The sequence below is a fragment of the Mus caroli genome, unplaced genomic scaffold (genome assembly GCF_978045245.1).
Source record: "Mus caroli unplaced genomic scaffold, Mus_caroli_1 scaffold_16, whole genome shotgun sequence".
Taxonomy (NCBI): Eukaryota; Metazoa; Chordata; class Mammalia; order Rodentia; family Muridae; genus Mus; species Mus caroli.
Genome location: NW_028227271.1, coordinates 20740410 through 20768376, shown reverse-complemented (window position 1 = coordinate 20768376; position 27967 = coordinate 20740410). Strand labels below are relative to the sequence as shown.

Sequence of the window (27967 nt, the reverse complement as noted above, 5' to 3'; positions counted from 1 at the left end):
TGTGGACTCCTCCACCTTGCATTGAGTCTTTATTTACAAGGCCTGCTCAGGAAAGCACTCTGGAAAACTGAAATTCCAAAACGGGTGTTTAGCAGGGACTGGGTGGAGCGACTGTGGGAAGGTCCAAGCTGGGGTCCTTCTTCTCGCTGCTGGTCACTTCCAGGTTGTGAGGACACTTCTTCCCGAGTCTCTCGAGCGGCCTGCTCTGGGCCCCACTGGCTGGCCTGGGCGGTTTCTAAGCTCTCGTTCAGCCCCGTCACCCTGGGCCAGCTCCTCGTCATACCTGAAACAGATAGATCACTGGAGAATCACTGGGAGGCCTTGTTCAGGGGCGGCAGTGACACAGTGGCCACTGGGCTGCTGCAGAACAAACACGTCACTAGAAGGAGCCACCAAGCTCCAGATTCTGGCATCCCGCTTCCCTCTCCAGCCCACATGCTACATGAGACCGAAGAGCCTGCGAGAGAAACCCAGCCAAACCGTCACTGTAGACAGTCCGCCCATCCTAGACAGATGCCATTTTAACAGGCTCTGGGCAGGATTTGGCACTGGTCTTGGGGGAGTAGTGAATGAGAAACTAGTCAGCCAGCCCAGGGTGGTCAGGGAGACAGCTCTTGCCTGCAAACACTTCACACACCCTGTGGGGTAGGGCTAAGCCCATTTCAGACAGGGAACCCAGTGTTAGTGGACGGCAGAAAAGGGCCTGATGGCTGTAGTCAGCCTGAGGCGGTGCTGAGAAACAGCTTGGGCCTCACGTCTGAAGAACCAGATATAGTCCTGTGTCCTACAGCTTTTGCTACCAGGAATAGATCCTGCAAAGGGAACTGTCTCTCCTCTCCACGGCTTCTTTCCACTCTGTCCCAAGCTCAGGTATGCAGAGACGGGGTTAACATCAGGCCTCCTGACTCCTAATCCAAGGCGTCACTGAGCTGTGAGAAGTGCATTTCTGGGCACTTAAATTTGTTTTGAACCTCAGTGTATTTCTTTACTGGGGCGAGGTTCGTTCGTTACATGGAAGTCAAAGAACAACTTGCAGGGTCAGCTTTCTCCCTCTACCATGTGGGTCCTGGGGATAGAGCTTAGGCCACCAGGTTTGGTGGCCGTCACCTTCACTTGCTGAGCCCACATGCTGGCCTGGCAGACGCCATGCAGGAAGAGCAGCAGTGGGCAAGTGTGCTCCCAGGAGACGGCCCCGCCATCTTGCTTGGCTGCAATGGGTGTGCTCTGCTGAAGCACGGCCCCAGAGACTGTCTCAGGGTTGCTTCTTGCTGTTAATGTGCTTTCTCATGTTGGTCACTGCCATAGTCCCCGTTTATGTGGCTTCGTGTGAGTGGACACCGGGAGACCCTCACGGCCTAGAGCCCGATGTGATTACTTCCTAGGTGATTAGCCCACCCTCTTGGGCAAACTTCAGATCAACATGAAGATGAACTTCCATGAATTAATGACTTTATAGAATTCCTGATGTTGGCATTTAGTCTAGGCTCTGCCCCACAGTTACCTGGGGAACAGCCAGGTGTGCCTTCCTCATTCTCTGGCTCTTGCTCCCACTCCTCACCCCCCCCCCATTCCGCTCCCCTCCCCTCCACATGCTCATGGCCAGCCTCCAAAACTTCTCTCTCTCTCTCTCTCTCTCTGCTCTTAACTCCCTCCCCATGCCCATGCCCTGAATAAACTCTATTCTATACTATACCATCATGTGGCTAGTCCCTCAGGGGGAAGGGATGCCTCAGCATGGGCCCACAGAGGCAACCCCTTCCCCACATCATATCACTCCTACACCAAACATATTCCTTCCTTTATCTTTCTTTTTATAAAACATAACACCTGATGTGATTCAAATAATTTTAGGAAGAAAGTTTTAGGAGATGGTTTTAGCTGCTTTGCTAGAAAGATTAAAGTTAGAATCAAGGATAGAAATGTGCCCCTTCTCATAGAATATTAAGTAAAGGCTGCATAGTAGGGAATACAATGAGCTTTATAAAGTGCACTAAGACAAGAAATGTGATCAAGGAAAAGCATTCATTCTAGGTCAGGATGAGGCCACAGGTGCGCACTATGATAAAGCCAGGCCATGTGAAACTGCTGCTTTGAACTTATAATGAGCTTACAGAGTGAAGCGCTGCTTTGACTTACTATCAACATCCTTCTGTAACTCCCTTTGTAACATTTCTCTGTAACATTTTATCTGTGAGGTAATTTTCTTTTTCGAGACAGGGTTTCTCTGTATAGCCCTGGCTGTCCTCTAACGCAGAAATCCACCTGCCTCTGCCTCCCAAGTGCTGGGATTAAAGGCGTGCGCCACCATGCCTGGCTTCTGTGAGGTAATTTATAAGAACTTTTGCCTAAGAAGCTATACAAAGGCTGAGAGTGAAAAAATGTGTGGCTGTTGGGGCTCTGCTCCATCCACCAGATGTATATGTGTCTGTCTATCTATAAGTATGTACATACATACATATGTAGGTATATGTGCATGGATATAAGTATTCATGTGCACTTGTGATATTGATGAATCAGGTAGTTAGAACTGGCCAGTGTCGGAGCCGGGCGTGGTGGCGCACGCCTTTAATCCCAGCACTCGGGAGGCAGAGGCAGGCGGATTTCTGAGTTCGAGGCCAGCCTGGTCTACAAAGTGAGTTCCAGGACAGCCAGGGCTACACAGAGAAACCCTGTCTCGAAAAACCAAAAAAAAAAAAAAAAAAAAAAGAACTGGCCAGTGTGTGTGTGTGTGTGTGTGGGGGGGTGCCTGACTTCCTTCCTTCCTTCTTTCCTTTTCCCTTCTCTGTGAAATGCTAGAAGTCATCAGCTTCTGGCCCCCAGAACAGTCAGAGAGAGTTAAAGGCCAGAGGTCATCAACCTTTGGCCATTGTCTGATGCTGTGTCCCACCTTAGTGCCTGACCCTGTCGGAGCTGGCCCCCAGCACTGGCCCTTAATTTTTTTTTTTTTAATTGCACTGACCCATTGGTTGGTTGAAGGCACACATGTGCCAAGGTATAGGTCAGAAGGTCAGAAGGCAGGCTGTGGAAGTCAGATCTCTCCATCTACCATGTAGGCCCCAGGGATCAAACTTACATTGTCAAACTTGGCAGCAAGTGCCTTTACCTGCTGAGCCATCTTGCCAGCCCTTCTTCTGGTAGCCCTGCCTGTCATGTAACTTGCTGGGTAGACCACGTTGGCCTTGAACTCATTAGAGATCTGCCAGCCTCTACCTCCAGAGTGTTGGGATTAAAGGTATTCACCATTATGTCTGGCTTCTTTCTGGTCATCTTAAAGTGTTTTCTAGCCAGGCACAGTGGCACACACCTTTAATCCCAGCACTTGGGAGGCAGAGGCAGGTGGAGCTCTATGTTAAAGGCCAGCCTGATCTACAGAACAAGTTCCAGGACAGCTAGAGCTCCTTAGGTAATCGTTTGCTGCTGTGTTGCCTGAGTTATATGCAGACATTTGCACTAAGCAAACAAGTACCAGGATGCTTTGCTCTGCTGCGGGAGCTGAATGTCTCTTGCTTCTGGTCCAGAGCCAGACTCTGTGGGTGGTGTGGAGTCTGCGTTAGGGCCTCCTCTGGTGGGGAAACATTCTCTGAATGGTGCCTAAGGCCTTACGCACAGGGAGTACCAGGGTTTAAGTGCTGACAGCTCTCCTCTCGGCTGAGGCTGTGCTCAGCACTGGCATGGACTGTCACAATTGTGTTAGCACATAGACATGCCTCACCATGGAGGTGTAGTTGTAGCCAGTCCCTCCAGTACAATAAAGCTGTGCAGAGCTCCCTCAAGGACCAGAGCTTCTCCTATGGGGCAACTTTGGCTCCATGGGCCATCCGTATGTGATCATACTCTGGCTTATACTGAGTCTGCAGCACAGACTGAGGGTGGAGTCACCCTGCCTGTCAGCCTCAGGGTTGCCCTGGTACCAGCTCAAGGTGGGGAGGGGCAGGATCTGGATGAATGGGGAGGAGGAACACACACACACACCTGTGTGACTCTGTTGGGCTTGAAAACAAAGTGAAAACAGCTCCCACCTCTACTTCCTTCCAATAACGAAGCCACTATTGTCCCCACCCCAGGCTGCCGACCTCCAGAGGATAATCAGTCACTGACTGGTTACTTTTGGGGCTCACAAATACCACCCTCTAAGGCCCCGAGCTCTCCGGGAGTTCCACCCATGTCACATCTGAGCCTTCCCTGTGCCCCTCCACCCCAGCTTCTGCAACTGTACACAGAGAGGTGGGGAGGTGGCTATGCAGGGGCTCCACAGTGCGGGCCTGTGCTCAGATCCTCCTACCAGCGGTGCACCCGGACCTGTGTGCAAGAATACACTTCACTACACGTCCCCTCGCCTTTAAACTTTCTAAATTAAATGCTTATGTGTAGGACCAGGAGATGTGGTACACACCTTTAATCCCAGCACTTGAGAGGCAGAGGCAGGGGCAGGTGGATTTCTGGGGGTTCAAGGACAGCCTGATCTACATACTAAGACTCGGTCTCTAAGACCAAACCCAAACAAACAAAAAACGTTCACGTGCATGCAGAGGTTGCCTTTTTTTTTTTTTTTAAGACAGGGTTTCTCTGTGTAGCCCTGGCTGTCCTGAACTCACTCTGTAGACCAGGCTTGCCTCAAACTCAGAAATCTGTCTGCCTCTGTCTCCAGAGTGCTGGGATTAAAGGCGTGCACCAACACTGCCTGGCTTTAGGCCAATCTTAATGGCCACCTAGCTTCACAAGGTATGGATGACTATGCTTCAGTCAACCGTCGTCTTCCTGATCACTGTTACTTTATTTACACTCCGCCCTCCCGCCCCCCATATACACAAGCACTGGCACTCCCAACAGGTCCATTTGTTTCCAGTCTGTAAGACAGAGCCAAGCCAGTACTTAGCTCATGAGGTACAGGGTAAAGAAATGGGCTGGAGTGTCTACAGTACCAGCCACAGATGAGAGGTGAGCCCTGGGAATCACTCTTTCCTTACCGGCTTCCTGAGCTGTTCAGACTGTGGCCCACAGAGTTACAGATTTAGGGTGTGAGCCCCACACTGTGTGCACCCTGCTCCTAGCACCTCAGCAGCCTGCACAGGTGACAAGCAGTGAGGGTCACTCCCTGTCCAGCACTCCGCAAGGAAGTATTGACTACGTGGAACAGACCCAAACCATTTTTCTGTCTCCTCAACAGCTATCCCTCTCAGCATCAACAAACAGATACGCTGCCTAAGTGAGCCCCCCACCCCCGATATCCTGAGGGTACCTCACCATGCCACAGTCTAGAACTCGGGGCCTCTGCGGAACCACACGCAGACAGACTTACAGGATCTCATAGTTGCCAAGTACTTCCTTGGGAGGAGATTTGTTCCACTTGCAGTCGGGAATCTCGCCGTTGGGGACCGCAATGTTGAGGGTGTCGTTAATCAGGTTGTACTTAAGGATTCGATCGTTGGCGGTGCTGGATGTGAGAGACGGGGACGCGTTGACCTACAAGAAGAAAAACACATGCCCTTCGCTGTGGTGCTTCCTTCTGTGGAATGAGAGGTGCGGGGAGCCAGCGTGGGTCGCACGCTTCAGGCGCTTGTCGTCAGTTAACACAGACACCTCACACCCGCCAAGCACCTCATGTATAAGGTCACAGTTAGCTGTCAACCTGATGTAACCCTAGAGTTGCCTGGTAGAGAAACTGCTTAGATCAGACTGAACTGTGGACATGTCTGTGAGGCATATTCTTTATATTATTTTCTTTACACATTTATTTGTTTATTAAATATTTACTTATTATACGTATATGAGTACACTGTAGCTGTCTTCAGACACACCAGAAGAGGGCATCAGATCTCATTACAGATGGTTGTGAGCCACCATGTGGTTGCTGGGAATTGAACTCAGGACCTCTGGAAGAACAGTTAGCGCTCTTAACCTCTGAGTTGTCTCTCCAGCCCCCTAGGCATTTATTTATTTTTGTGTGTGATACGTGTATATGTGTGTGAGCACACACGTGTTATAGCGCACATGCAGAGGTCAGTGGATGACCTGTGAGAATCCATGCTGCACTTCCACCACGTGGGTCCTAGAGATCAAACTCAGGCTTGGCAGCAAGTGTCTTCATACCACTGAGCCATCTTGTTGGCCCTGTGAAGTCTTCATGGCTTATTTATATAGAAGAGCCCAGCACATGGCAGCTGGTGTAATCCCTGGGAGGTGGGCCTAGGCTGTACAAGAAAAAGTGTTGCACAAACCAACCAGCAGTGTTTTTCCATGGTCTCTGCTCCAGTTCCTGCCTTGGCTTCTCTGGATGACAGACCTGTATGCCAATCAAATCCTTTTCTCCCCAAATTTATATGTGTGTGTGTGTGTGTGAGTGTATGTGTGTGTGAGAGAGAGAGAGAGAGAGAGAGAGAGAGAGAGAGAGGTAGAGAGAACAGAGAGAGAGAATAGCTAAAATTAGGATCTTAGTTCATCAAGGAAAGTGTGGCTGCCTCTAAAGTCACTGTGTTTAAGATGCAGGAAGCCACCACCTCTAACTCTGGCGCCCTGGGAGGCCAGTGCAGGAGGATCATGAGTTCAAGACCAGTTCTCAAAATAAAGAAAGGAAGAGAGGAAGGGTGGAGGGAGGGAAATATTACATCTCCCTCCACGCCCCGACTCCAGCAGTGTCAGCAGGCTTCCATTATGGAGGTGCTTGCTCTTGATAAGTTGATAACCACGAACTCCATACGGAGACTCCTCTGACTTTCCCTGAGGGGGCCGTGTTGCACCCTGGGCTTTTACAAGAATCCTAGGCTTCCTGGCTTGTGTGACTGACTGGCCCGAGCTGTGTACCTCCAAATGAACTGTTGAGAGGGCAGGTGTCCAGAGTGACGGACACCCAGGATGGAGGTTCGGGCATGCTCAGGCTGTCTCCCATCCTTGGTTTATTGAGGGACCAGGTTCCTTGTCCACGGCCTCAGACAAGGGCACCGATGCCCACCTCTCTGAAAAGGCCACGACAGTTAATCTTCATCAACCTGATGGGATTTGCGGAGACCTAGGAGCCTCCTCAGGGCTGGGGTGGCCTTCCTCGATCCGTCTGAAGGTGTGCCTCTGCATTTTCAGTTGTGGATTCTGCACCACAGAGAGCTGAGTGCTGGCAGGATTATGGTTCTGTCATTTCTAGGCCCATCCACCAGGCTTTCTACTTTGTAAATGTTTTCCTTCCTCACCTACCTAAAGGCGATCTGAATGATGTAGCAGGTGTTGTCTTGCTGCTGATTGGTTGTAATCAGCTGGGGCAGGAAGTGAGAGGCTGGAACTTCCAGGCAGAGAGTGATGCAGGGGAGAAAAGCTGACAGCAGAAGGGAAGGGAACAGACCCAACTGGAGCAGGACAGGCAGGTAAAGAACTAGTACTAGTTTTTACTAGTAGGTAAAGAACAGGTGGCGGGTCACAGGTAGGAATAGTCAGTTAAGTTCAGACAGCAGCTGGGAGGGCTGGAGAGATGGCTCAGGGGTTAAGAGCACTGACTGCTCTTCCAGAGGTCCTGAGTTCAATTCCCAGCAACCACATGGTGGCTCACAACCATCTGTAACGGAATCTGACCCCCTCTTTTGGTGTGTCTGAAGACAGCTACGGTGTATTCACATACACAAAATAAATAAAAAAATTTTTTTTTTTTGCAGCTGGGATGCAGCCCTACCAAAAGGCCTAAGCTTTAAACTACATTAGGAGTAGTTGTGTCGTTATTTAAACTGCTAGTGGGGTCAGAGACAGTCCAGCGGTATGTCAGGGTAACTCTGGGAGTGCTTCCAGAGAAGTCTAACTTAGGAGGGAAGACACACCCTGATCGTGGGTGACATCATCCCACAGGCTGGGGCACTGAGCTGAAGGAAGAAAGAAGCCTGTGGAAGATCAGTATCCGCCTCGCTCGGCTTCAGCTCTGACAGATGTGTGCAGCTGCCTCACCCATACCCCAGGCCTTCCCCACCATGAAGATTGCAGCCTCAAACCAAATAAAGCCTTCCTCCCTGGAGTTGGGTTTTTTGTTTGTTTGTTTGTTTGTTTTGTTTGGGGGGGAGGTGAGGTATTTGATCAGTTCTGAGAAATAACGCTGTGGCTGTGGCCAGGGAAAAGCCCTGCTGTATGGTGTATGTCATATCTTTCTAGGTCAGCCACCACTACACCCTCTCTGCTTCAAAGGGCAGATGGACTCACTTCCAAATCATGCCTTAACACATGCGGGAGAGCAATGAGAATGTCCTCTTTTCCTGTGGCACTGCTGGCCAGGGTGTCAGGGTTGTGCGTTACCTCGATCAGCCAGGGCTTCAGCTTGTCATCGATGATGATGTCGTAGCCGTAGCATTCAAAGCAGTGTTTGTCGTTGTTCATCACTGGCTGCAGAATGACCAATAGGTTATAAAACCACATCCTCAGAGACCAGAGGGACCCTCCCACACTGTGGGCTTCCTGTTACACATCTGAGCGTGCATGCACACACACACACACACACTTGCACACACACATATAAACCCATGCACACATATGCATGCACATACACAAACACACACATGCAAACACACATACACACACGTGCGTTCACATACACACATTTGCACACATACATATGTGCACATACACACAAGTGTGTGCGCATGTACTCATTTGCACACACACATGTGCACACACACACACACAAGTGTGTGCATATACACTCATTTGCACACACACATATATACATACACATGTGCACACACACCAGCAGGCTACCCCCTATGCCTCCCAGCCCTGTGCAACCAGGTTCAAACCAGATTATAAACCAAATAAGAAGAGTAAGCCTATTTCCTTTCTATTTCTGGATTTCCCTTGTAATTTCAATTCACCTAAATACACCTTCAATAACCTTTCCCTGCGTACTGAACAAGTGACAGGTGTTGGGAGCTGGAGAGATGGCTTAGCTGTTAAGAGCATTTCCTGCTCTTCCAGAGGACCCTAGTTCAGCTCTTGGAACCCATGTCAGATACCTCACAACCATCTGTAACTCCAGTATCAGGGCCCCAATGCTTCCAGCCTCTGTGGGCACCTGCACTCATGTGCACGCCCACAGGCAGACACGTGCACCTACGCATAGTTAAAACTAAACAAAAACACCTGCTTCAAAAGCTTGGTAGTCACCACCCAAACCCAAAGAACCTAAGAGTGGAAGCCAGACTGCAGGGCCAGGAGAAAAGCCCTCTGTGAGGCGACTGTGCACAAGGTGGCTCTTCTCAAGGAGGAAGATGGGTGTAACCTGGGAATTTTCCATCTCTCACATTCTCCACGGTGACCCGGCACTATCCCATGTCCCACATAAGTGGGTGGGTCTGTCAAGGGCCAGCCAGCTCAGTAGCTGTCTAGACCACACTGCCCTCGGATGTAATTGTACCTTTTATTTACCAGATGTAATTGTCATCTCAGAGGCTTACTGCTGAATAAACTCACTCTTTCTGGCTCTTTCTGAACTCTGGCTGGCTGGTTCAACTCAGCTGTTCTGGCTCAAACAGCTCTCCCGCTCCGGTTCTGACTGAACTGCTCTGCTTGGAAAGACTGCCTCTGAACTCCAGGAACTGAACTGCTCTGCTTGGAAAGACTGCCTCTGAACTCCAGGAACTGAACTGCTCTGACTGAACTGCTCTGCTCCTGACTGAGCTTGATCGCATTCAACTGAACTGCACTGATCTGATCTGATCTGAACTGAACTGAACTGAACTGAACTCCTCTGAACTGAACCGGATCACAAATGAACAAACTCAGCTTGGCTCGGCTGCACTCACGGCACTGACTCCTGGCTGACTCACTCACAGGCACTGCTCTTACACAGCTTCTCTTTCCTGTGTCACTCTTGGGTGTATGCAAGGGGAGGTTCTGATACATAAGGTCTAGTTCCCTAATTGGTTCTTGATTTGTCAATAAAGAAGGTCAGGAGCCAATTGCTGGGCTGAAGGTATAGGTGGGACTTTCTGGGGGGGGGGGGTCCAAGAGGAAGAGGAGACGAGGAAAGGAGAGAGGAGGTGTTTCTGGCATGCTTTGGAGGAGGAAGGATGCTGCAATCATGTACGGCCTCAAGGAGAGTTAGGGCCTGGGGCCTCCACTAAGAGCAGATCGCCAAAGATGTTTGGCAAGGACTACGTGGAACAAGCCCCTAAGATTAGTGCAGGAGGAGAAATGGTGATAATAAATTGGCAAGAACACGCCTTACCAGGTGGGAGTTATCTGTGCCCAGCAATTGTGCCTAGCAGGCAAGTTCTAAAGTCATAAAGCTGTCTGTGTGTCTTTTATCGGAGGATTCAAGGGTCTCTTGAGTGGGCTGGTAACGAATGCTACCCCTCCTGGAGCAAAGGCGGGTAGAAAAAGAAGCCTGGTGAGAGCTGGTTGCAACTGACAGGAGCAAAGCTGGGTGGAACAAAAGGGAGCTGGGAGGAGCTGGTAACGTGGCAGCTCCCTGACGAGGCGGGAGTGTGTTTTTTTAAAAAGACACGAAACAGGTGTACCCCATCCCTGACTCATTCTGTCAAGTACTTCTCTGATTCGTCACTTTGTCTGCCCCTCAGACGTCAGTTTCAAACACAGCTGCTTCCTTTTACAAACTACTTTTACCTTAAAGGTATATACTGAAAGGCTTGTCTGCATTCCAGCCGGATCACGCAGACCTAGGGCTCTGGATGTGACTGACCCCTTGCCAGAGCAGCCAGATTGCTGGATTAAAATCCCTCTACATTCAGAGGGAGAACTGAGGAACTCTGGGTCCTGCAAGTGACCTCAGCTGTGGATGACTTCCTGTTCCTGCTGGTAGGGGGGATGGGAGACAAGGAGACTGGCTATGGGTCAGGAGTTTTTCCTTCTGGGGTCAAAATTCCCCATTTTCTTGTGAGTTATATGGAGAAACCACAGAGACACCATCTGCCAAGTCCTGAAAACAGGGAGGGACCAGCACAGCAGTATTTATTCCTACCTATCTCTCAAAATTAGCAGTACACCTGCCTAGAAACTACAAACCAGCGAACAAATCAAAGACCAGGTTAGGAACAAAGGAAGAGGCTATTTTCAACCATGACACAGCAATATTAAGCTGCCTGAAATGAACGCTGCTGAAACTCTCCTCCCCCACCAGGGTTGGCTGATGCTTATGCCAAAATAACCACCAAGGAGGGCTGATTGATGATGGAGAGGCAGAGGCAGGCGGATTATCTGTGAGCTCCAGACCACCCTAGTCTACACAACATACTCCAGGCCATCCTAGTCTACATAGAGCACTCCTGGCCAGCCTGGTCTAATATAACAAGCTCCAGGCCAACCAGGGCTACCCAGTGAGACCATGTCTCAAAGTAAGGAAGAAAGGAATGAAAAAAGAGATGATGTCCCCTCAGAATTAACTAAGCAGGGCTTACGGGGCTTCAGAGATTGAAGCAGCAATCACACTAGCTCTAGGTCCTTTGCGAATAAGGCATGGCTGTTACCGTGGTGTTTTTTGTGGGCCTCCTAACAGCAGGAGTGGGGGTGTCTCTGATTCTCACATGCTCTTGGGACCCTTTTCCTCCTGGGTTGTCTCGTCTAGCCCCGATATGAGGGTTTGTGCTTAATCTTACTGTATCTTGTTATGTAGATATCCCTGTTCTTTTCTGAAGGGAAACAGAGGAGCAGCCGATCTAGGGGAGATGGGCAGATGCTTAGAGGAGCTTGGAAGGGAAAGGGAAGCCAGGATGTATCGTAATAAAAATAAAATTAAAAAAAAAGAGGGAGATGATGTCAATGAGACTCTATACTCCTGCAGAGGTGGCAAGGTCCGTGGCCCTATCAGAGGCTGACCACGCCCACCTGGGCAGTGCTGCCCCGAAACCAGCCCCAATCCCTTCCCAAAACTGTCTCAGCCCCCGGCTGATGCAAAGGCAAAGATGAGACCAGAAGCACTCTGAGCTGTGGAACACTTTCCGAGAACTGCTGGTTAGCCCAGGGCTTCCCATTGGGTTTCCAGGGCCAGCTTGACCCACCCCGCCCAGCTCTGCCCTACCCCGCCCCTTTGTCACTCACCGCCACGGCCTTGAGAGACTGCACGATGATCCAGTGGATTTCATCAAACAGCTTGCTGGTCACCTCTCGGCCTCGGGTGCTCTCCAGGTAGAGACGCAGGTTGTTGACAGTCCACTTGCCACCGTGGATGTGGTTGTAGTCCTCCTAGTGAGTGAGGGCACATGACCTTCAGGACTCTGCCTGGAGGAACCCAGCCACTTGCCCTCAAATATCTCCTGGGTATGAACAGAGGGGATCCCTGCCCAGGGACGTCTGTGCCATCCACCACATTGTTACACACTTCCACTGGTCTCATAAGGGACTGTGTACACTCAGCCCACACTGCAAAGTGCTACCAGGGCGCTCACTTCTCCCCTCCCCAGAAGCTGCTCTAGGCAAATGCTTTTGGTCCCGGTGTTATCACAGCAGTGGTAACCCTAACTAAGACAAATGTGTATGCTAATATTTCTAGCACTTGAGAGGCTGAGGAAGGAGGATAGCCTGGTCTCCATGGCAAGATTCAATCTCAAAAATAAATAAATAACAAACAAACAAATAAATAAAACAAAGACAGCTGGGCATTGTAGCAACTCCTTTAATCCCAGCACTCTGGAGGCAGAGGCAGGCAAATCTCTCTGAGTTGTAGGCCAGCCTGGTCTATACACACAGCAAGTTCCATGACAGCCAAGGCAAGACTTTATCTAAAAATCAAGGAAAACAAAACAAAATAAACAACCCACTTCAAAAAAAAATTTTTTTAAAGGGGGGGGGGGTGGTTGCTGGAGAGATGGCTCATTGGTTAAGAGCACTGACTGCTCTTCCAGAGGTCCTGAGTTCAATTCCCAACAACCACATGGTGGCTCACAACCACCCGTAATGAGATCTGACGCCCTCTTCTGGAGTATCTGAAGACAGCTACAGTGTACTTAGATATAAATAAATAAATCTTTATGAAAAATGACATTAATGGTAACAACAACAACAACAACAAATAGAAGTTTAGATGGTCTTGGTTGGTAGCACTCTGTAACTCTAGCTATTCAGACATCAAAGCAGGCAGAATCACAAGTCAAAGCCTGGCTGGGCTGCAGCATGGGTCCAGGGTCAGCCCAAGTAACTTGGTGAGAGACTGTCTCAAAACAGAAAGCAAGAAGAGGCTCGGAGGCTTGGCCTACAGGTCAGTGATAGAGGGTTTATCCAACACGCACCAGGCCCTAAGGCCAATATCAGCACAACAACCAACAGAGAGAACAAGTTTGTCAGGATGTCATTCATCTCAGCGAGGGCCCCTTCTTTTACCCAAAACGTAAAGCACTGAGCTGACTTGTCCACAGAAGCAGAGAGCCAGAGCTTGAACCCACACTCTTGTTTCTCCAAGCAAACAGTGTTTCTCTATCCTAAGTAGGTAATTTAGGTAATGCGCCTGGGACAGCCACCTCTGCTACTCTGAGTCGCTTCTGGACCTCGGGCCACTGCGTCGTGGGATGGCTCTCCCAGAACTTGCAAATAAGCATGAGAGAGAATCTCACGAGGCCAGGCGACCTCCTGATGCATAGAGAGGGGACACTCACCCCGTGCTTCTGGATGGCCACGTTGGTAAGGTGGACAAACATGTTGTCGAGCTCACTGGTACTAGGGGTGTACTTCACTGTGCAGAAGCGGCAGAACCCAAGCTTGTACCTGGGAGAGAAGGCACGCTGAGTCACTGGAGAGGGCAAAGCAAATCTACCCGCTGCTGTCGGGCAGCAGGGGGCGCACATCTTTAATCCCAGTACCTGAGATGTGGGAGGTGGGGCAGAGGCAGGCAGATCTTTGGGTGTGAGGCCAGCCTAGTCTACAGAGCAAGTTCTAGGAGAGCCAGGACTACACAAAGAAACCCTGTCTCAAAACAAAACTAACTAAATAAAAAAAAAAGAAAAAGAAAAACTGAAAATGCACCAGTCGGGCTAGAGAGATGGCTCAGCGGTTAAGAGCATTGACTGTACTTCCATAGGTCATGAGTTCAAATCTCAGCAACCACATGGTGGCTCACAACCATCTGTAATGAGATGGGATGCCCTCTTCTGGGGTGTCTCAGTCCACTCAACAGAAGAATGGATGTTAGCTTCCAATGCTTTGGGTTTCACTACGTAGCTCAGGTTAACCTTGAACGCTCAACCGTCTCATCTTTACTTCCCCAGTGTTGGGATTACAGGTGTGCACACCACACCCCACTTGCTTCAAATGCCCAGAAGAGTGGTCCTCTTATTTGTAAGATGTCCGGTAGTGTCTAGGCCAACTGCTTTTACACAGAAGCCACCCGTCTGATACCCTCCCGGAGCCAGGTGCTGTGAGTCCCCCGTGTCTTGTCACTGAGTCATCTGTGACACCGTTATGATGTGAGCCCCACGGAAGCAGAGTGTGAGCCTTACATGTAGCAGCGCAGCGGGCGGTACGTGGACACCAGGACATACAGGCGAAGGTCAAACTTCCTCCCACCGATGAGCAACGGATTATTGATATAGACGGAGATCACATACGCTTCTTTTGTGGACTGCGACACAAACCTACGGACATCAGAGAAAGTCACAATTAGATTGTAAAAGATACGGGATTAAAGGAACAGCTTGGGAAGGAAAGAGGTGACAGCTTGCTGGCTGCTGTGATGGCTAGTTTCCTCCTTAAATTATTAATTGTTTTTTTTAATTTTTAATATTTTTATTACATATTTTCCTCAATTACATTTCCAATGCTATCCCAAAAGTCCCCCATAGCGCCCCCCACTTCTCTACCCACCCATTCCCATTCTTTTGGCCCTGGCATTCCCCTATATTGGGGCATATAAAGTTTGCAAGTCCAATGGGCCTCTCTTTCCAGTGATGGCCGATTAAGCCATCTTTCGATACATATGCAGCTAGAGACAAGAGCTCCGGGGTTCTGGTTAGTACATCATGTTGTTAAATTATTAATTGTATAGGTGTTTTGTCTGGATGTATGTCTGGTCACCACACGCACGTAGTGCCCCTAGAGGGACTGGACAGTTGTAACTTACCTTGTGGCTGAGAATCAAACCTGGTCCTCTAGAAAAGCAACCAGTGTTCCTCCTTTTAAAATTTATTTGTTTTTATTTTACGTGCATTGGTGTTCTGCCTACATGTATGTCTGTGAGGGTATCAGATCTTGGGAGTTACAGACAGTTGTGAACTGCTACGTGGGTGCTGGAATTTGAACCCAGGTCCTTTGGAAGAACAGTCAATTGCTCTTAACTGTTGAGCCATCTCTCCAGTCCCCTGTTAGCTTTAATCATTAAATTCACACAACCCAGAGTCATCTAGGACAAGCCTCACTAAGGCACTCTCTATACTGGGCTGACCTGTGGGCATAGCTGTAGGGAATGTCTTTCTGTCTGTACACTGTGTGCAGGCAGCACAGGTCAGAAGACCTATTAGATGTCCCGGAACTAGTTATTTGCGTACAGTTATTAGCCGTATTGGTTCTGGGAACAGAATCCAGGTACTCTGCAAGAACAGCAAGTGCTCTTAACCACGGAGTCATCTCTCCAGCCCACTATGGTGGGACAATCTCAATTATGTGAAAAAAACGGCCTACTGTGAGCGGTACCATTCCCTACGCCAGGGATCCTGAAGAAAGCTATTGAGCATAAGTAAGCCAGAGGGCGTGTGCATATTAATCCTCTCTGCTCTTGACTGTGGAGATGAATGTTTCAGGTTCCTGCCTCCTTCCCTTCCCTGTGGTGGAATGTAACCCGGAACTGAGAGTTAAAAATCAACCCCTTCTTTTAGGAGTTGTTTTATCACAGCAACAGAAATCAAACTAAGACAGCCACTGAAATCAGACATCTGTACACAGCTGAAATGCTCTATACAAGAAGAAGCTCTATACTCTGGGCACTCCTGAGGGTAAGTCATCACTTCTGTGAAAGGATCACCCCATGGCCTTGCTCCAGGTGCTGCCAAGCGGCTACGGACTCTTCAGAGGCCGAAGGAAGCTGCTAGCACAGGGAGAACTCGACTCCACCTGCCAATCAACCTGTGGTCCGCTCAGGTGCCTCCCCGACCCCACCCCCTCAGGCCACGCCTACTCTCTCTCCCCAAGCTTCACCCTGGTGACCAGTTCTATCGGGTGCTGCCGGTGATCTCAGATCCCTCAGCCACAGAATGAGAGCCCCCCCCCGTCCCCCCAGCTCGGAAGCAAGTGCCTCGCTGCCACACCCGTGCCTGCCTCAAGCAGTTTGGGAACCCAATGGCCTGCTAAGCCACAACTCACGACCTGTACCACATGCCCCATGGCTTACCGAGGGGAAATCTGTGCTTAATTATATGTCTTCAGCCACACGAGCCCTGCCAGGGAGCCACAGAACGAGTACATGGCTGGAAAAGCGGGCAGGGGCTGGCCAGCCCATGACTGAGGCCACATGCCTGCAGGACGCAGCTAACCTAACCGGCACCTCGCCTGCAGTTCAAGGGGAGTGGGGGTGGGGTGTTCTCAACTCACGAGGACGTCTTGCTGTCCCGGGACCACTTTTTGATCTGCGAAAGCTTATTGATGAGGAAGATGCCCTTTCCCTGGGCTTTGCCGCAGGGCTTCATGATCCAGGTGCTGGACGGGCTCTTCCGGAACTCTTCCACAAACAGGTTGTAGTCGGCGGGGAGCATGTAGGTGACGGGGACGAAGTCTGAAGTAAAGACACCCATTGCCATAAGTGGTTGCCCACCTGGGGCCCGGGGGCAGGAAAACATCACCATGGTCCAGGGCTCATCAGCACACTGTCCTCTCAACCCTGAACCTACACCACGGGGCTCCTGCTGTCCTATCCCTGTGTGTACTAAGAAGGGACCCTGTTGAGCTGTGTGCACAGAACTCTGCAGACATACATCACTAAACCCCGAGTAAGCTGCCTGCTACACAGCTATCAGTCCCACTTAGCAGATAGGGAAACTGAGACCAGAGAAGTTGGTGATAAAATTCTGCCCAGGACCTGGAAAGATGGCTCAGTAATTAAGAACTCTTGGCTTCTCTTGCTTGGGACCCAGTTTCTAGTCCCAGCACCCACACTGCAGCAGCTCACAGCCATCTGACTCCAGTTCCAGGCGACCCAATGCCTCCCTCTTCTGGTCTACCTGGGTACTGCATACAGGTGGTACACAGATGTTACATTCAGACAAAACAGCTATACACATAAAATAAAAATAAAATCTCAAAAAAACAAAACAAAACCAAACCATTTTTTCCTTCTGATCTGGTTTGGGATCCTGAACCGCCAAGCACATTGTTTTGATCTCCAGGTATACCAGGGACATTCACCATCCCTGGGTATGGCTCAAGAGAGTGGTAGCACTGAGCACACCTTTGTCCATTCTATGTTTCTCTCTCAACAACCCCATAGGAACAGAGACTCAGAGTCTGAACCAAGCTCAGCCCTGCCCGTCCACCTGGAGACATCACAGGCAAAGCAGACGGCCACAGAACCTGCCTCAACCCACTCACCCGGCAAAGTCAGCCACCAATCCCTCCGAGCTCCTGAAATGACAACTCAACGTGCTGGTTGGCTTTTGTCAACTCGACACAAACCTAGACGTGTCTGGGAAGAAAAAATCTTAAGAAAATGCCTGGGGCTGGAGAGATGGCTCAGCAGTTAAGAGCACCGACTGCCCTTACAGAAGCCATGAGCTCAATTCCCAGCATCCACATGGTAGCTCACAACCATCTGTAATGGGATCCGATGCCCTCTTCTGGTGTGTCTGAAAACAGCTATAGTGTAATCATATAGTAAAATAAATTTTAAAATTCTTTTAGAAAAGAAAAAGAAAAAAAAAAAAAGAAAATGCCTCAAAGAAAAAGCAGTGGTGGCGCACGCCTTTAATCCCAGCACTCAGGAGGCAGAGGCAGGCGAATTTCTGAGTTCGAGGCCAGCCTGGTCTAGAGTGAGTTCCAGGACAGCTAAGGCTACACAGAGAAACCCTGTCTCGAAACCCTCCCCCACCCCCCAAAAAAAAGAAAGGAAGAAAGAAAAAGAAAATGCCTCTATCAGATTGGCCAGGGGGACGTCTTGAATAATGATTGACATGAGAAGGCCCCGCCCACTGTGGGCGGTGCCATTCCTCGGCAGGTGGTCCTGAAAGAAAGCAGGCCGAAGCCTGACCTGAGGGTGCCTGTCTTTAATCTCAGCATTTGAGAGGCAGAGGCGGGCAGATCTCGATGAGTTCGAAGCCAGCCAAGTTCTAGGATAGCCAGGGTCACACAAAAAAACCCTTTCTTGAAGAGAGAGAGAGAGAAAAAAAAAAAGCAGGTTGAGGAATCGACAGATAGTGAGCCAGTAAGCGGCGCTTCTCCATGGCTTCTGCTTCAGCTCCTGCCTTGAGTTCTCGCCCTGACATCCCTCAGTGATGGCGTGTGACCCAAGAATTGTAAGCTGAAATACACTGTTTCTTCCCTAGAATGCTTCTGGCCATGATTTCTATCGCAGAAATAGAAACGCTCACTAGGTCACCCAGCTCTGACTTAGGACCTGGGGCCGGGAGGGGGCGCGGAGGGGGGCGGGAAGGCACCAACCCAGATAGAGGTATTTTCCATTCTCGTCTTTCTCTGCCAAGGGACTTCCTTCCTTCTCCAGCTCCTTCCTGTATCTTTTAATGTTCTTCACCATCAGGTCCTTGCGGGTCAGCTCGTAGTGGTTGGGGAAATGGTTGACGATCTGGTCGTCTGACAGCCGGTACCCAGTTTCTACGCTGAACACGTTGCGAATGGTTTGGACGCTCATCCTGAAACAGAGGCACAGAAGGGACAGGGACTCGGAGCTGCGTCTGAGTGTGCGCGGGTACTCAGCCCTGCCAGTCTCCCTGGAGCCCTTACTGGTTACCAGTGTACTCCATGGCAGCAGCACGTTATGTGCACTCGGTGATGACGGGCCAGGCTGAAGGACAGGGTGGCTTTGACCCTGTGCCTTGACACTTGTGTCAGGTCCCAGGTAGAGCCCATTCACGGCTCACTGGCTGATGCCAGGCTCCTGGATGCCCGTGCTTCATGCACTGAGGTCTGAAGGAGCACTGGACCCTCTGGAACTGGGGTTTCAGGTAGTTGTGAGCAGCCATCTGGGTGCTGGGACTCCAACCCAGGTTCTCTGGAAGAGCTCTTAATGGCTGGGCCATTGTTGCAATCCCGTCAAGATGACTGTTAACACAGCTGATAGGTAAGGCTAGGCAGTCCCTCTTAGAAGCTAACGACGTACCCAGATTCAGAAAAAGCATCTAAATGTGGATGTGCCTATGCCCCACATAAAATGGGTGCCTTCTGATTCTATAATGAAGCCACTGTCCCCATCAACTGCAGTGTCCCATCATCACTGAGGGACAGGGCAGATATACAAAGAAAGGAAGGAAGGGTGGCTGGCACCAATGAAGGAACTTCTGAATAGCAAAACAAGGCAGCCTGCCACAGGCCTCCCTCTGTCCTCCTCAAAGCTGCCCCCACCCCACAGAGCAAGCTTAAATAACTGTCCAGGCTACCTACTCCATGATGACCCAAATGGAGGGCCTTTTGAAATGTCCTATCATGGAAAGGGTCAGCCACACAGAACCACTGAATCTCAGGGCTCGGCTTCCCTAGATGACAACATGGGACCTGACCCCATCTCTCTCCCCACAGTTGGGGCTTCTTTGTAAGAAATTTCCAGACAGGGTTTCCCTTTGCCCAAAATATTTCCATTTAACATTTTCTAGCAGTTAAGGGCTCCTCTTTATTTAATTTTAAAAACGCTTAAGTGTATTTGTATGTTTGTGCATATGGAGGTGTATGGGCACTCATGTGAAAATCACAAGAGCCTGGGTTTGGGTCCTCAGCATCCAGATAAGAGACATCTGTGAGCTAGCACCGAGGCGGCAGAGAGAGGCAGGTCCCTGCAGTGTGTGCAATAGTTCAGATAGTCTGAATCTGTGAACTCCAGCTTCAGTGAGAGACTCTGCCTCAAAAGCCAAGGTAGAGAGCGATAGAGAAAGACCCCGCATATTAATTTATGGCTGCCACATGCACTCACACAGACATATGGAAACCCGAACACAGATACACATGAACACACACACACGCACCAGGTAACAGGATGTATGCCTTTAATTCCAGCAGCTGGGTAGTGACACCCTATCTTTCAAAAAAAAAAAAAAAAAAAACTCTAAAGCCCTTTGTGATAGTACACACGGCAATCTTGGCTACCTGGGGGCTACAACAGAACTGGATGAGCCCAGAAGTTGAATGTAAGGCTGGGCAAAAATAGTAAGATTCCCTAATGCCTTCTCCCCAAAGGTAAGATAAAAAGAGCTCCAAAACACTCCTTGCCTGAACAAGGCAGGCACTTGGTGCCCTCCATCGGTACTGTGGGTCTAATGAATGACCTGTCACCTGCCAGCCCCACCTCAAGTCACTGCCCAGTCCAGCCCCCCCTTTCAGAGCTCAGTGGGAAGAAGGGTGCCTCACTTTTCTATCTCTGTAACAAAACACGGTGACCATGGTGATTTATAAAACGAAGCATTTGAGGGGCTCAGGGTCCCAGAGGGTTAGAGTGTAGAGCCATCGTGGCAGACAGCAGTGCTGCAGGCAGGCAGGCAGGCAGGCAGGCAATGGTGCTGGAGCAGTAGCTGAGAGAGATCGCATCTGACTCATAAGCATTAGACAAAGAGAGACGGAGATGGCAAGAGCGAGCTAACTGGACTCGGGCTTTTGCAATGCCAGCCAAAGAGCAAGAAACAAAGACGCTAGACAGTTGACCAAGAGAAAAGAAGATCAGCAAACACATCTCAGGGGAAAGCCTAAATGAAGTTTAGGCCAAGCCTGATAAGATAAGCTGGTCCTGATGAACAATGCTTCAGGTGACGAACCAGCCACAAGCCTCTTCCATCATCCTGGCTCTTAGAGACTGACCTGTCACTCGTCCCTGGCCCCACCAACACTTTGGAGGCTCCTTAGTTAACTGGTTCCAAGCACTGAGCTCAGCTTATTCTTTTATTTATTTATTTATTTATTTATTTATTTATTTTACCTATTTTATATATGTGAGTGCACTGTCACCGTCTTCAGACACACCAGAAGAGGGCGTCAGATCCCATTACAGATGGTTGTGAGCCACCACGTGGTTGCTGGGAATTGAACTCGGGACCTCTGGAAGAGCAGCCAGTGCTCTTAACCACTGAGCCATCTCTCCAGCCCTGAGCTCAGGTTATTTACACAGAGACACAAAATGTGGAGATGGCTCAACAGGCTCAAACTGACGAGCTATTTGGAAAACACAAAGCACAACTTTGTACCCTTACCAGTAAAAGTTCCAGTCTTCATTTTCTGTCACTTGGATCCACCCTCTCTTCTCGAAGTTGTTGATTAGTACCGACTTCTCGATGTCGGTGACCCACTTCACCCTTCCCGCCATGATCCTGGAAGAGACCCCTGTCCTTACACTCGGGAACGTCACCATCGGCCAACGCCACACACCTCCCCCAAGCCAAGGGCATCCCCTAATCACCATGCAAAGTAAACATCATACACTCACCCTCTACCCCACAATTGCTGGTAATGTCTAGAGGCGTCAGGAGGTCACCATGTATGGGGAAAGAAGAGACACTTCAGGCATCTAGTATGGATCAGGGACACTGGTCAACACTCCACGTGCAGACAGGCCTCCAGCATTCCATAAATGCCCAGTCCCTATGTTAACCAATGATAAATGGGTTAGTAACAGTCACCCACGAGCATCCAGTGGCGCCTGTATCAGGAACCACAGGAAAGGCATGAGGGCTAAAAGAACAGAAGGGAAGCAGCAGGTGGGGAAGGCTGGACCCTTGAACTGACCTCTGATAAAGTTGCAATCATTTGCACATCCTAGCCTGGGCATCTTCATCCCTGTCCATCATTGCCTGTCTGATTATCTTTCTTTACCTCTCTCATTCTTTTTGTCTGTTTGTTTGGTTTGGTTTTTTTAGGATAGGGTCTCTCGGTGTAGCCTTGGCTGTTCTAGAACTCAATCTGTAGACTAGGCTGGCCTTGAACTCATAGAGATCTACCTGCCTCTGTCTCCCAGGTGCTGGGATTAAAGGCGTGTGCCACCACTGCCCAGCTACCTATCTCGTTCTAATCGTGCTCTCAAAAAACACCGTAAGATTTTACTTATTTTTACTTTATATGTATGGGCGTGGCCACTCACAGAATGCCAGGTGCCTGTTGATGTGGCATACGTGTCCGTCCTCATCCTGCTGAGAAGGAGCCTGAGCCTAGGCTGGCCACTCATGCCTCCTCATAGCCACACTTTCTCTGTCCCTGCCCGCCATGGGAGTGTTAGCGCTTACCATAGGTCCTTCCGCAGCTCCTGGAGCGCCCAGAGTCTCTCGGCGTCACTGACAAAAACACAAGCAACACAGAACTGACAAGTGACACAATTTTGGAGCAAATCTTGACCAGCTAAATAGATGCCCAGGGATGGCGTCTTGGTTAACAAATGTACACAGAACAGGCCCCTAAACCATAAGGTTTTTGGAGTAGCCAGTCAAGGCAGGTCACATGGTCTCCTAACACATAGCAGGCAGAGAGGCAGGAAGTCCCTTTAAGTTTGAGGTTAGTCTGGTCTCTGTCAGGTCCAGGATAGCCAGGGCTATAGAGAAAATATATTCAGGTGCCTTCAACCCCGGTATTCAAGAAGCAGAGGCAAGTCACGCAAGTGGTGGTGCACACCTTTAATCCCAGCACTTGGGAGGCAGAGGCTGGCAGATTTCTGAGTTCAAGGCCAGCCTGGTCTACAGAGTGAGTTCCAGGACAGCCAGGGTTTACAGAGAAACCATGTCTCGAAAAACCAAAAAAGAAAAAGAAAGAAAGAAAGAAAGAAAGAGAGAGAGAGAGAAATTGAGAGAAGAGAAAAGGAGAGAAAGAAAGAGAGAAAGAAGAGAAGAGAAGAGGAGAGGAGAGGAGAGGAGAGGAGAGGAGAGGAGAGGAGAGGAGAGGAGAGGAGAGGAGAGGAGAGGAGGAGAGGAGGGGAGGAGAGAGGAGAACAGAGGAGAGAAAAGAAGCAGAGGCAAATAGGGCACAATGAGTTTGAGACTGGCCTGGTCTACAGAGTGAATTCCAGGACAGCCAGGGCTATACAGTGAAATCCTATCTCAAAACAAAACAAAAACAAAAACAAAAAAGAAAGAACCTCTATGGTCACTGTACACACATATGCCCATACACTCACAGAGGCACACACACATGCACAAATAATAAAAATGAATTCTTAAAACTTAGCCAAGACAAAGCCATCCGAGGTGACCAATGCTCAGTCACTCTACTGAATATTTACAGAAGACACTATGCCACCCACCTGCCCCAGGTGACTGGGTACAGCCTTCACAAGAGGGAGAACAAGATTCCAGTAGCCATGCACAGCCTAGCTTTTAAACTACCTGCTCAGTAATGACAGTCACTTGGCACAGCAGAGAGCTGACTGCAATGATCCAGTCCCAGAGACCGTGACAGACACATAGGACAAGCTGCCTTAGCAACACGGTGACAGTGAGATGGCTCAGCAGTTAAGAGCACTGGCTGTTCTTCCAGAGGTCCTGAGTTCAAATCCTAGCATCTACAAAGATGCTCTCTTCTTGTTTGCAGGTGTACATGCAGACAGACTACCCACACACTTAAAAAAACATAAATAAAATTAAAAATAAACAATAAAAAATAAAACACTGTGACAAAGTTTAGGTGTGATTCTGAAGGGGACAAATCAGGTTATCAGCTGTGTCCCAGAAGACCCTCTATGTCCATACGGGGTTCTCCATAGCTCTGCCAGACAAACACACAGGCCTGATGGCCGTCCCAGTGTGACCCAGCTGGTTCTTGGACATCTGCGTCAGGTGACACTACCAGCTCCTGGGTCACAGTACCAATGGCAAAACCAGTAATCTGCTCAGGACCTGCAAGGCCAGCCGGGCCCTACCTGTGCCACCACCTCCTACTTGTGCCATCACCTTGGAGCCCATGTCTCCCAACAGCCCTTACTCCTGCCTCTCTCCAGCTCCTATCTTCTTCCATCCACCGTCCACCAAACTGAATGTCTAGAGCCTGCGTTCTTCCCGCAGATCTGGCGCCTTCTCAAATGCCCACTCCCAATAGTAGCTTTTCCTGACAGTCCATCTTCAATTCTCCTGACAGTGCCACACTTTACAGCAGTCCCCTGCTGTCCACAGAGGAAGCACTCCAAGACTTTGCTTGATGCCTGAAAGTGTACATAAACTGCATTTCTTCCCATCCTTGCGCCTGTGACAAGCTTATACATCTCCACTTAAGGAAAGCTCTTTCCAGACAGCCAGGATGGTCAGTCCTACACTTTGGGGCCCACTATGGGTAAAAAGCACCCTGAGAATTCAAAGGGAAGAAGAATCACTGTTTCAGGCAGGACAAGGCAGTTAATACTTCCGAAAAGTAACCACAAGGATGGACCACTGACAACACAGTAGCCATTTATTTCTTGGGGCTGGAGAGACGGCTCAGTGGTTAAGAGCACTGGAAACTCTTGTACCCACACTGCAGCTTAAAGCTGTAACTCTGTATCAGAGAATCTGACCCTGTTCTGGCCTCCACATGCACTGCCAGCACCCGCCACACAAGCCACAGGTAAGCAAAAACACCCATTCTTTTAAAAAGAATGAGCTGTTTATTTCTAGAATCTTCTGAACTGAAATCATGGAAGGTGAAACCATGGATATGGGGAGTTACTCTATTGTCTCTCTGGCACACATGTTGTGTGTTGGCTTAGTTTGGCTCTTACTCATGGTGTGGCTGGCCCGTGGGCCATTACCGGCATCATAGCATCCCATGGAACTGGTTAGAAAAACGGCCTTTGGAGAGTGGGGTGTGGCTGATTGGTAGACCACTTGCCTAGCTTACAGGAGGCCAGGGGATTCATCCCCAGCACACAAAAAGAAAAGGGGAAGGGAGAAGCCAGGGGGGAAGAGAGGAAGGGGGAGACAGAGGAGGAAGTAAGATTGGTTCTTGCCTTCACCCACCAGTGATGTTCTCACTCAGATGCTTTGGAGGACCCAGGGAGCTGTCAGATGATGCTTACACATGCTCAACATTGAAATCCATTTGTCCACTTCATGTATGTCTCTACTCAGACACGTCCGCACAGGACTACCCCCATGCCATACCTCCTGCAGAATCCCCAGCCCCCAAACAGTGTCTAGCAGCAGCAGGTACTAAGTACCTGATGAATTGTGCCAGGCCTGGTGGCACCAGGCCTTTACTCTCAGCACTGGGGAGGCAGAGGCAGGCATATCTCCATGAGTTCCAGAACAGCATGGTCTATCTAATGAGCTCTAGGACTCCACAGAGAGACCCTATCTTAAAAACAACAACAACTAAAAAAATTAAAATAAAATAGGTTGGCAAGATGGCTAAGCAGGTAAAAGGGGTTGTCTCGAAAACTTGGTGACCCGAGTTTTTGATTCCTGGAAGGAACTAACTCTACAACGTTATCCTCTGACATCCATGGGCCATACGTAGTACAAGTGTGCCCACATACACATAATGATAAAATATGTCCTGCATGGTGGCACAGGCTTGCAATCCCAATGCTTGGGAAACAGAGGTAAGGGGATCAGAAATCTAAGGTCATCCTCAGCTACAAAGGGAATTCCAGGCCAGCCCCTGGCTACATGAAACCCCCAAATAAATTCCCTCTGTGGAGGACCAGATAAGTGCTACTCAAGCCAGTCCGTGAATGAGAGGAAGCCCAGCCCTCCATGGTAGAGAAACCAGCAACAATCACCTATAAAGACCTGGCTTCCTAGGAACATGCAGAATGCGACTCGGGGGAAGATGGGCAGCTCAGAACACTTGCTTGTTGGAGTACTCCAAAGGGCTTCAACCTCTGCTGTGATTACAGCCTCAGACCGGAGTCAAGACAGCCTTCCTAGGAACAGCAAGCAGATGAGAACTTACCAGAGTCTCATCGCCCTTCTGTGTCCAGCCTCAGAAAGCAAGGTCCCTGCTTCCCACACAAATCAGGGTCAGTGAAGTCACGACGACACCAGGATTCCCAGTATCTATATTCTTTTCCAACAAGCTTTCAATGAAAGGGAGGAAAATGCTATCTCTAAGAAAATAAGACCTAAATGGCTGGAGAGATGGCTCAGCTGTAAGACCCAGTCCTGCTCTTGCAGAGGACATAAGTTTGGTTCTCAGCACTCAGTGCACAACCTTCTGTATATAACTCCAGCTCCAGGAGCTCCCATATGCCCTCTTCTGGCTTCCACCAGCACTTACACTCAGGTGCACACCTTCCCACACCCCCCCGCCCCTCACTGAGACACAAACATATACACATAATTAAAAATTAAATAATGAAGACTATTTAAATAAAGAAAATAGCATATAATATTGCCCATTCATGACCTGCACTCCTCTCCATACCACTGTAGGTAGACAGTGCCATGACCTAAAGTGGCTGTCTATCAGAGTCTCCCATTCATTGAGAGCACAGCAGGGCTTCTCTTTTTGTGCTGTCATATGACATCACTGTATTATGCTCATTAAATGTTTCCCAAACAAAGCCTGTTTTACCAAGACCAACTTGGTTTGCAGGGCTATACTTCCTGCGTCCAGTTGAGAACGCAGTCCCTGCAAACCCCCCCCCCCCCGCCCTCTCCCGGGCTCCACAGAGGACCACAACTCCCAGATCACCCTCCTAACAAAGAGGGCAACATCTCGGGTCGGTGCAGTCTTGCAGAGGAGCAAGTGGAGCGGCCTTGAGCTTCCCGTACAGGTGCGGCGCCCCCCAACCTCCCCCAATAGATGCCACCTCAAACAATACAGGCTGTGGATGCACTGAAAGCCTACCTAAAATAGCCGGTAAGAAAGATAACGATGCAATTACAGCAGTTGAAGGCACAAAGCAAGTCCCAGGTTATCAACAGAGGAAACGACGCTGAGCAGCTGATACACGGACTGGGTAGCAGGAGCTAAACCGCCCGGATCCTTCACCGGCAAGCCCGTCTGCGCGTGCGCAATCTCCTCGCGCGGCCACGCCCACGGCGCACAGGACTCCGCCCGTCCTCTCTACTGCAACCAGTCCGCCTAGCTCATTCCACTTCCGGAGAGGTGTCCTAGCAACCGAGAACGCGAAAACCGGTGGCGCTACTGCTTCCTGATTATTTTTTCTGTCCATGGTTGTGACACCTTCTTTCCTGCCTCGGTATTTTTCTGCGAGTTATCTATCCACCGCTTAGAGGCTAGAAAGCGCAAGGTATCCTATCCGCGCACCCTTCAGGGCCAGAAATGAGAGTTGTAAGGGCCAGGGCCAGCGGATAAAGGTGTTTGCAGCCAAGCCTTATCAGCTCAGTTCGACTCCCGGGACCTACATACGTGATGGATGGAGAGAACAGATACCTACAAGTAGTCTTTTGATTTCCACTCGTGTGCCACGTTGAACGCACCCCCTCCCCACGCCGACACACGATAAATGTTATTAAGAAATTAGTGGAGCCGGGTAGTGGTGGCACATGCCTTTAATCCCAGCACTTGGGAGGCAGAAGCAAGCAGATTTCTGAGTTCGAACCCAGCCTGGTCTACGGAGTGAGTAACGGGACAGCCAGGGCTACACAGAGAAACCCTGTCTCGAAAAACCAAAAAAAAAAAAAAAAAAAAAAAAAAAAAAAAAAAAAAAAAGAATCTGGAGAAATGGCTCAGAGGTTTAAAAAAACGTACTGTGTTATTATTGCATAGGACCCACGTCCAGTTCTCAGCACCCATGCCAGGCTCCCCACAACCACCTGCATGTAACTCCAACTCCGGATCAGAAACCGGAAGCCAATGGCCTCCATGGGCCCCTGCACACATGTAAAACACATAAAAATAGGACTGGAGAGATGGCTTGGCAGTTAAGAGCACTGACTTCTCTTCCAAAGAAGAGCAATACCCAGCTTCAATACCCAGCACCCACATAGTGGCTCACAACCTT

At 49.7% G+C, this 27967-nt stretch overlaps 1 protein-coding gene across 2 annotated transcripts; it reads right to left on the bottom strand.

Annotated features, from left to right (window-relative positions):
- Nucleotides 1-27032, bottom strand: Ttll1 (TTL family tubulin polyglutamylase complex subunit L1). 2 transcript variants are annotated; one of them, XM_021183105.3, is made up of 13 exons: nt 26848-26997; nt 25778-25921; nt 22323-22370; nt 21530-21684; nt 21297-21413; nt 18550-18758; nt 16492-16672; nt 14409-14543; nt 13569-13677; nt 12019-12162; nt 8263-8349; nt 5300-5463; nt 1-283 (listed from the first exon to the last, which is right to left on the bottom strand). In XM_021183105.3, exons 5-13 carry the CDS (start codon nt 21407-21409, stop codon nt 154-156), a joined length of 1272 nt encoding a protein of 423 aa, XP_021038764.1. In that variant the 5' UTR covers nt 21410-21413; nt 21530-21684; nt 22323-22370; nt 25778-25921; nt 26848-26997; the 3' UTR covers nt 1-153. The 2 variants fall into 2 exon arrangements, with proteins under 2 accessions (XP_021038764.1, XP_021038763.1); XM_021183104.2 differs by lacking the exon at nt 25778-25921 and having other exon boundaries at nt 26848-27032.
- Between the last annotated feature and the right edge of the window lie 935 nt (nt 27033-27967).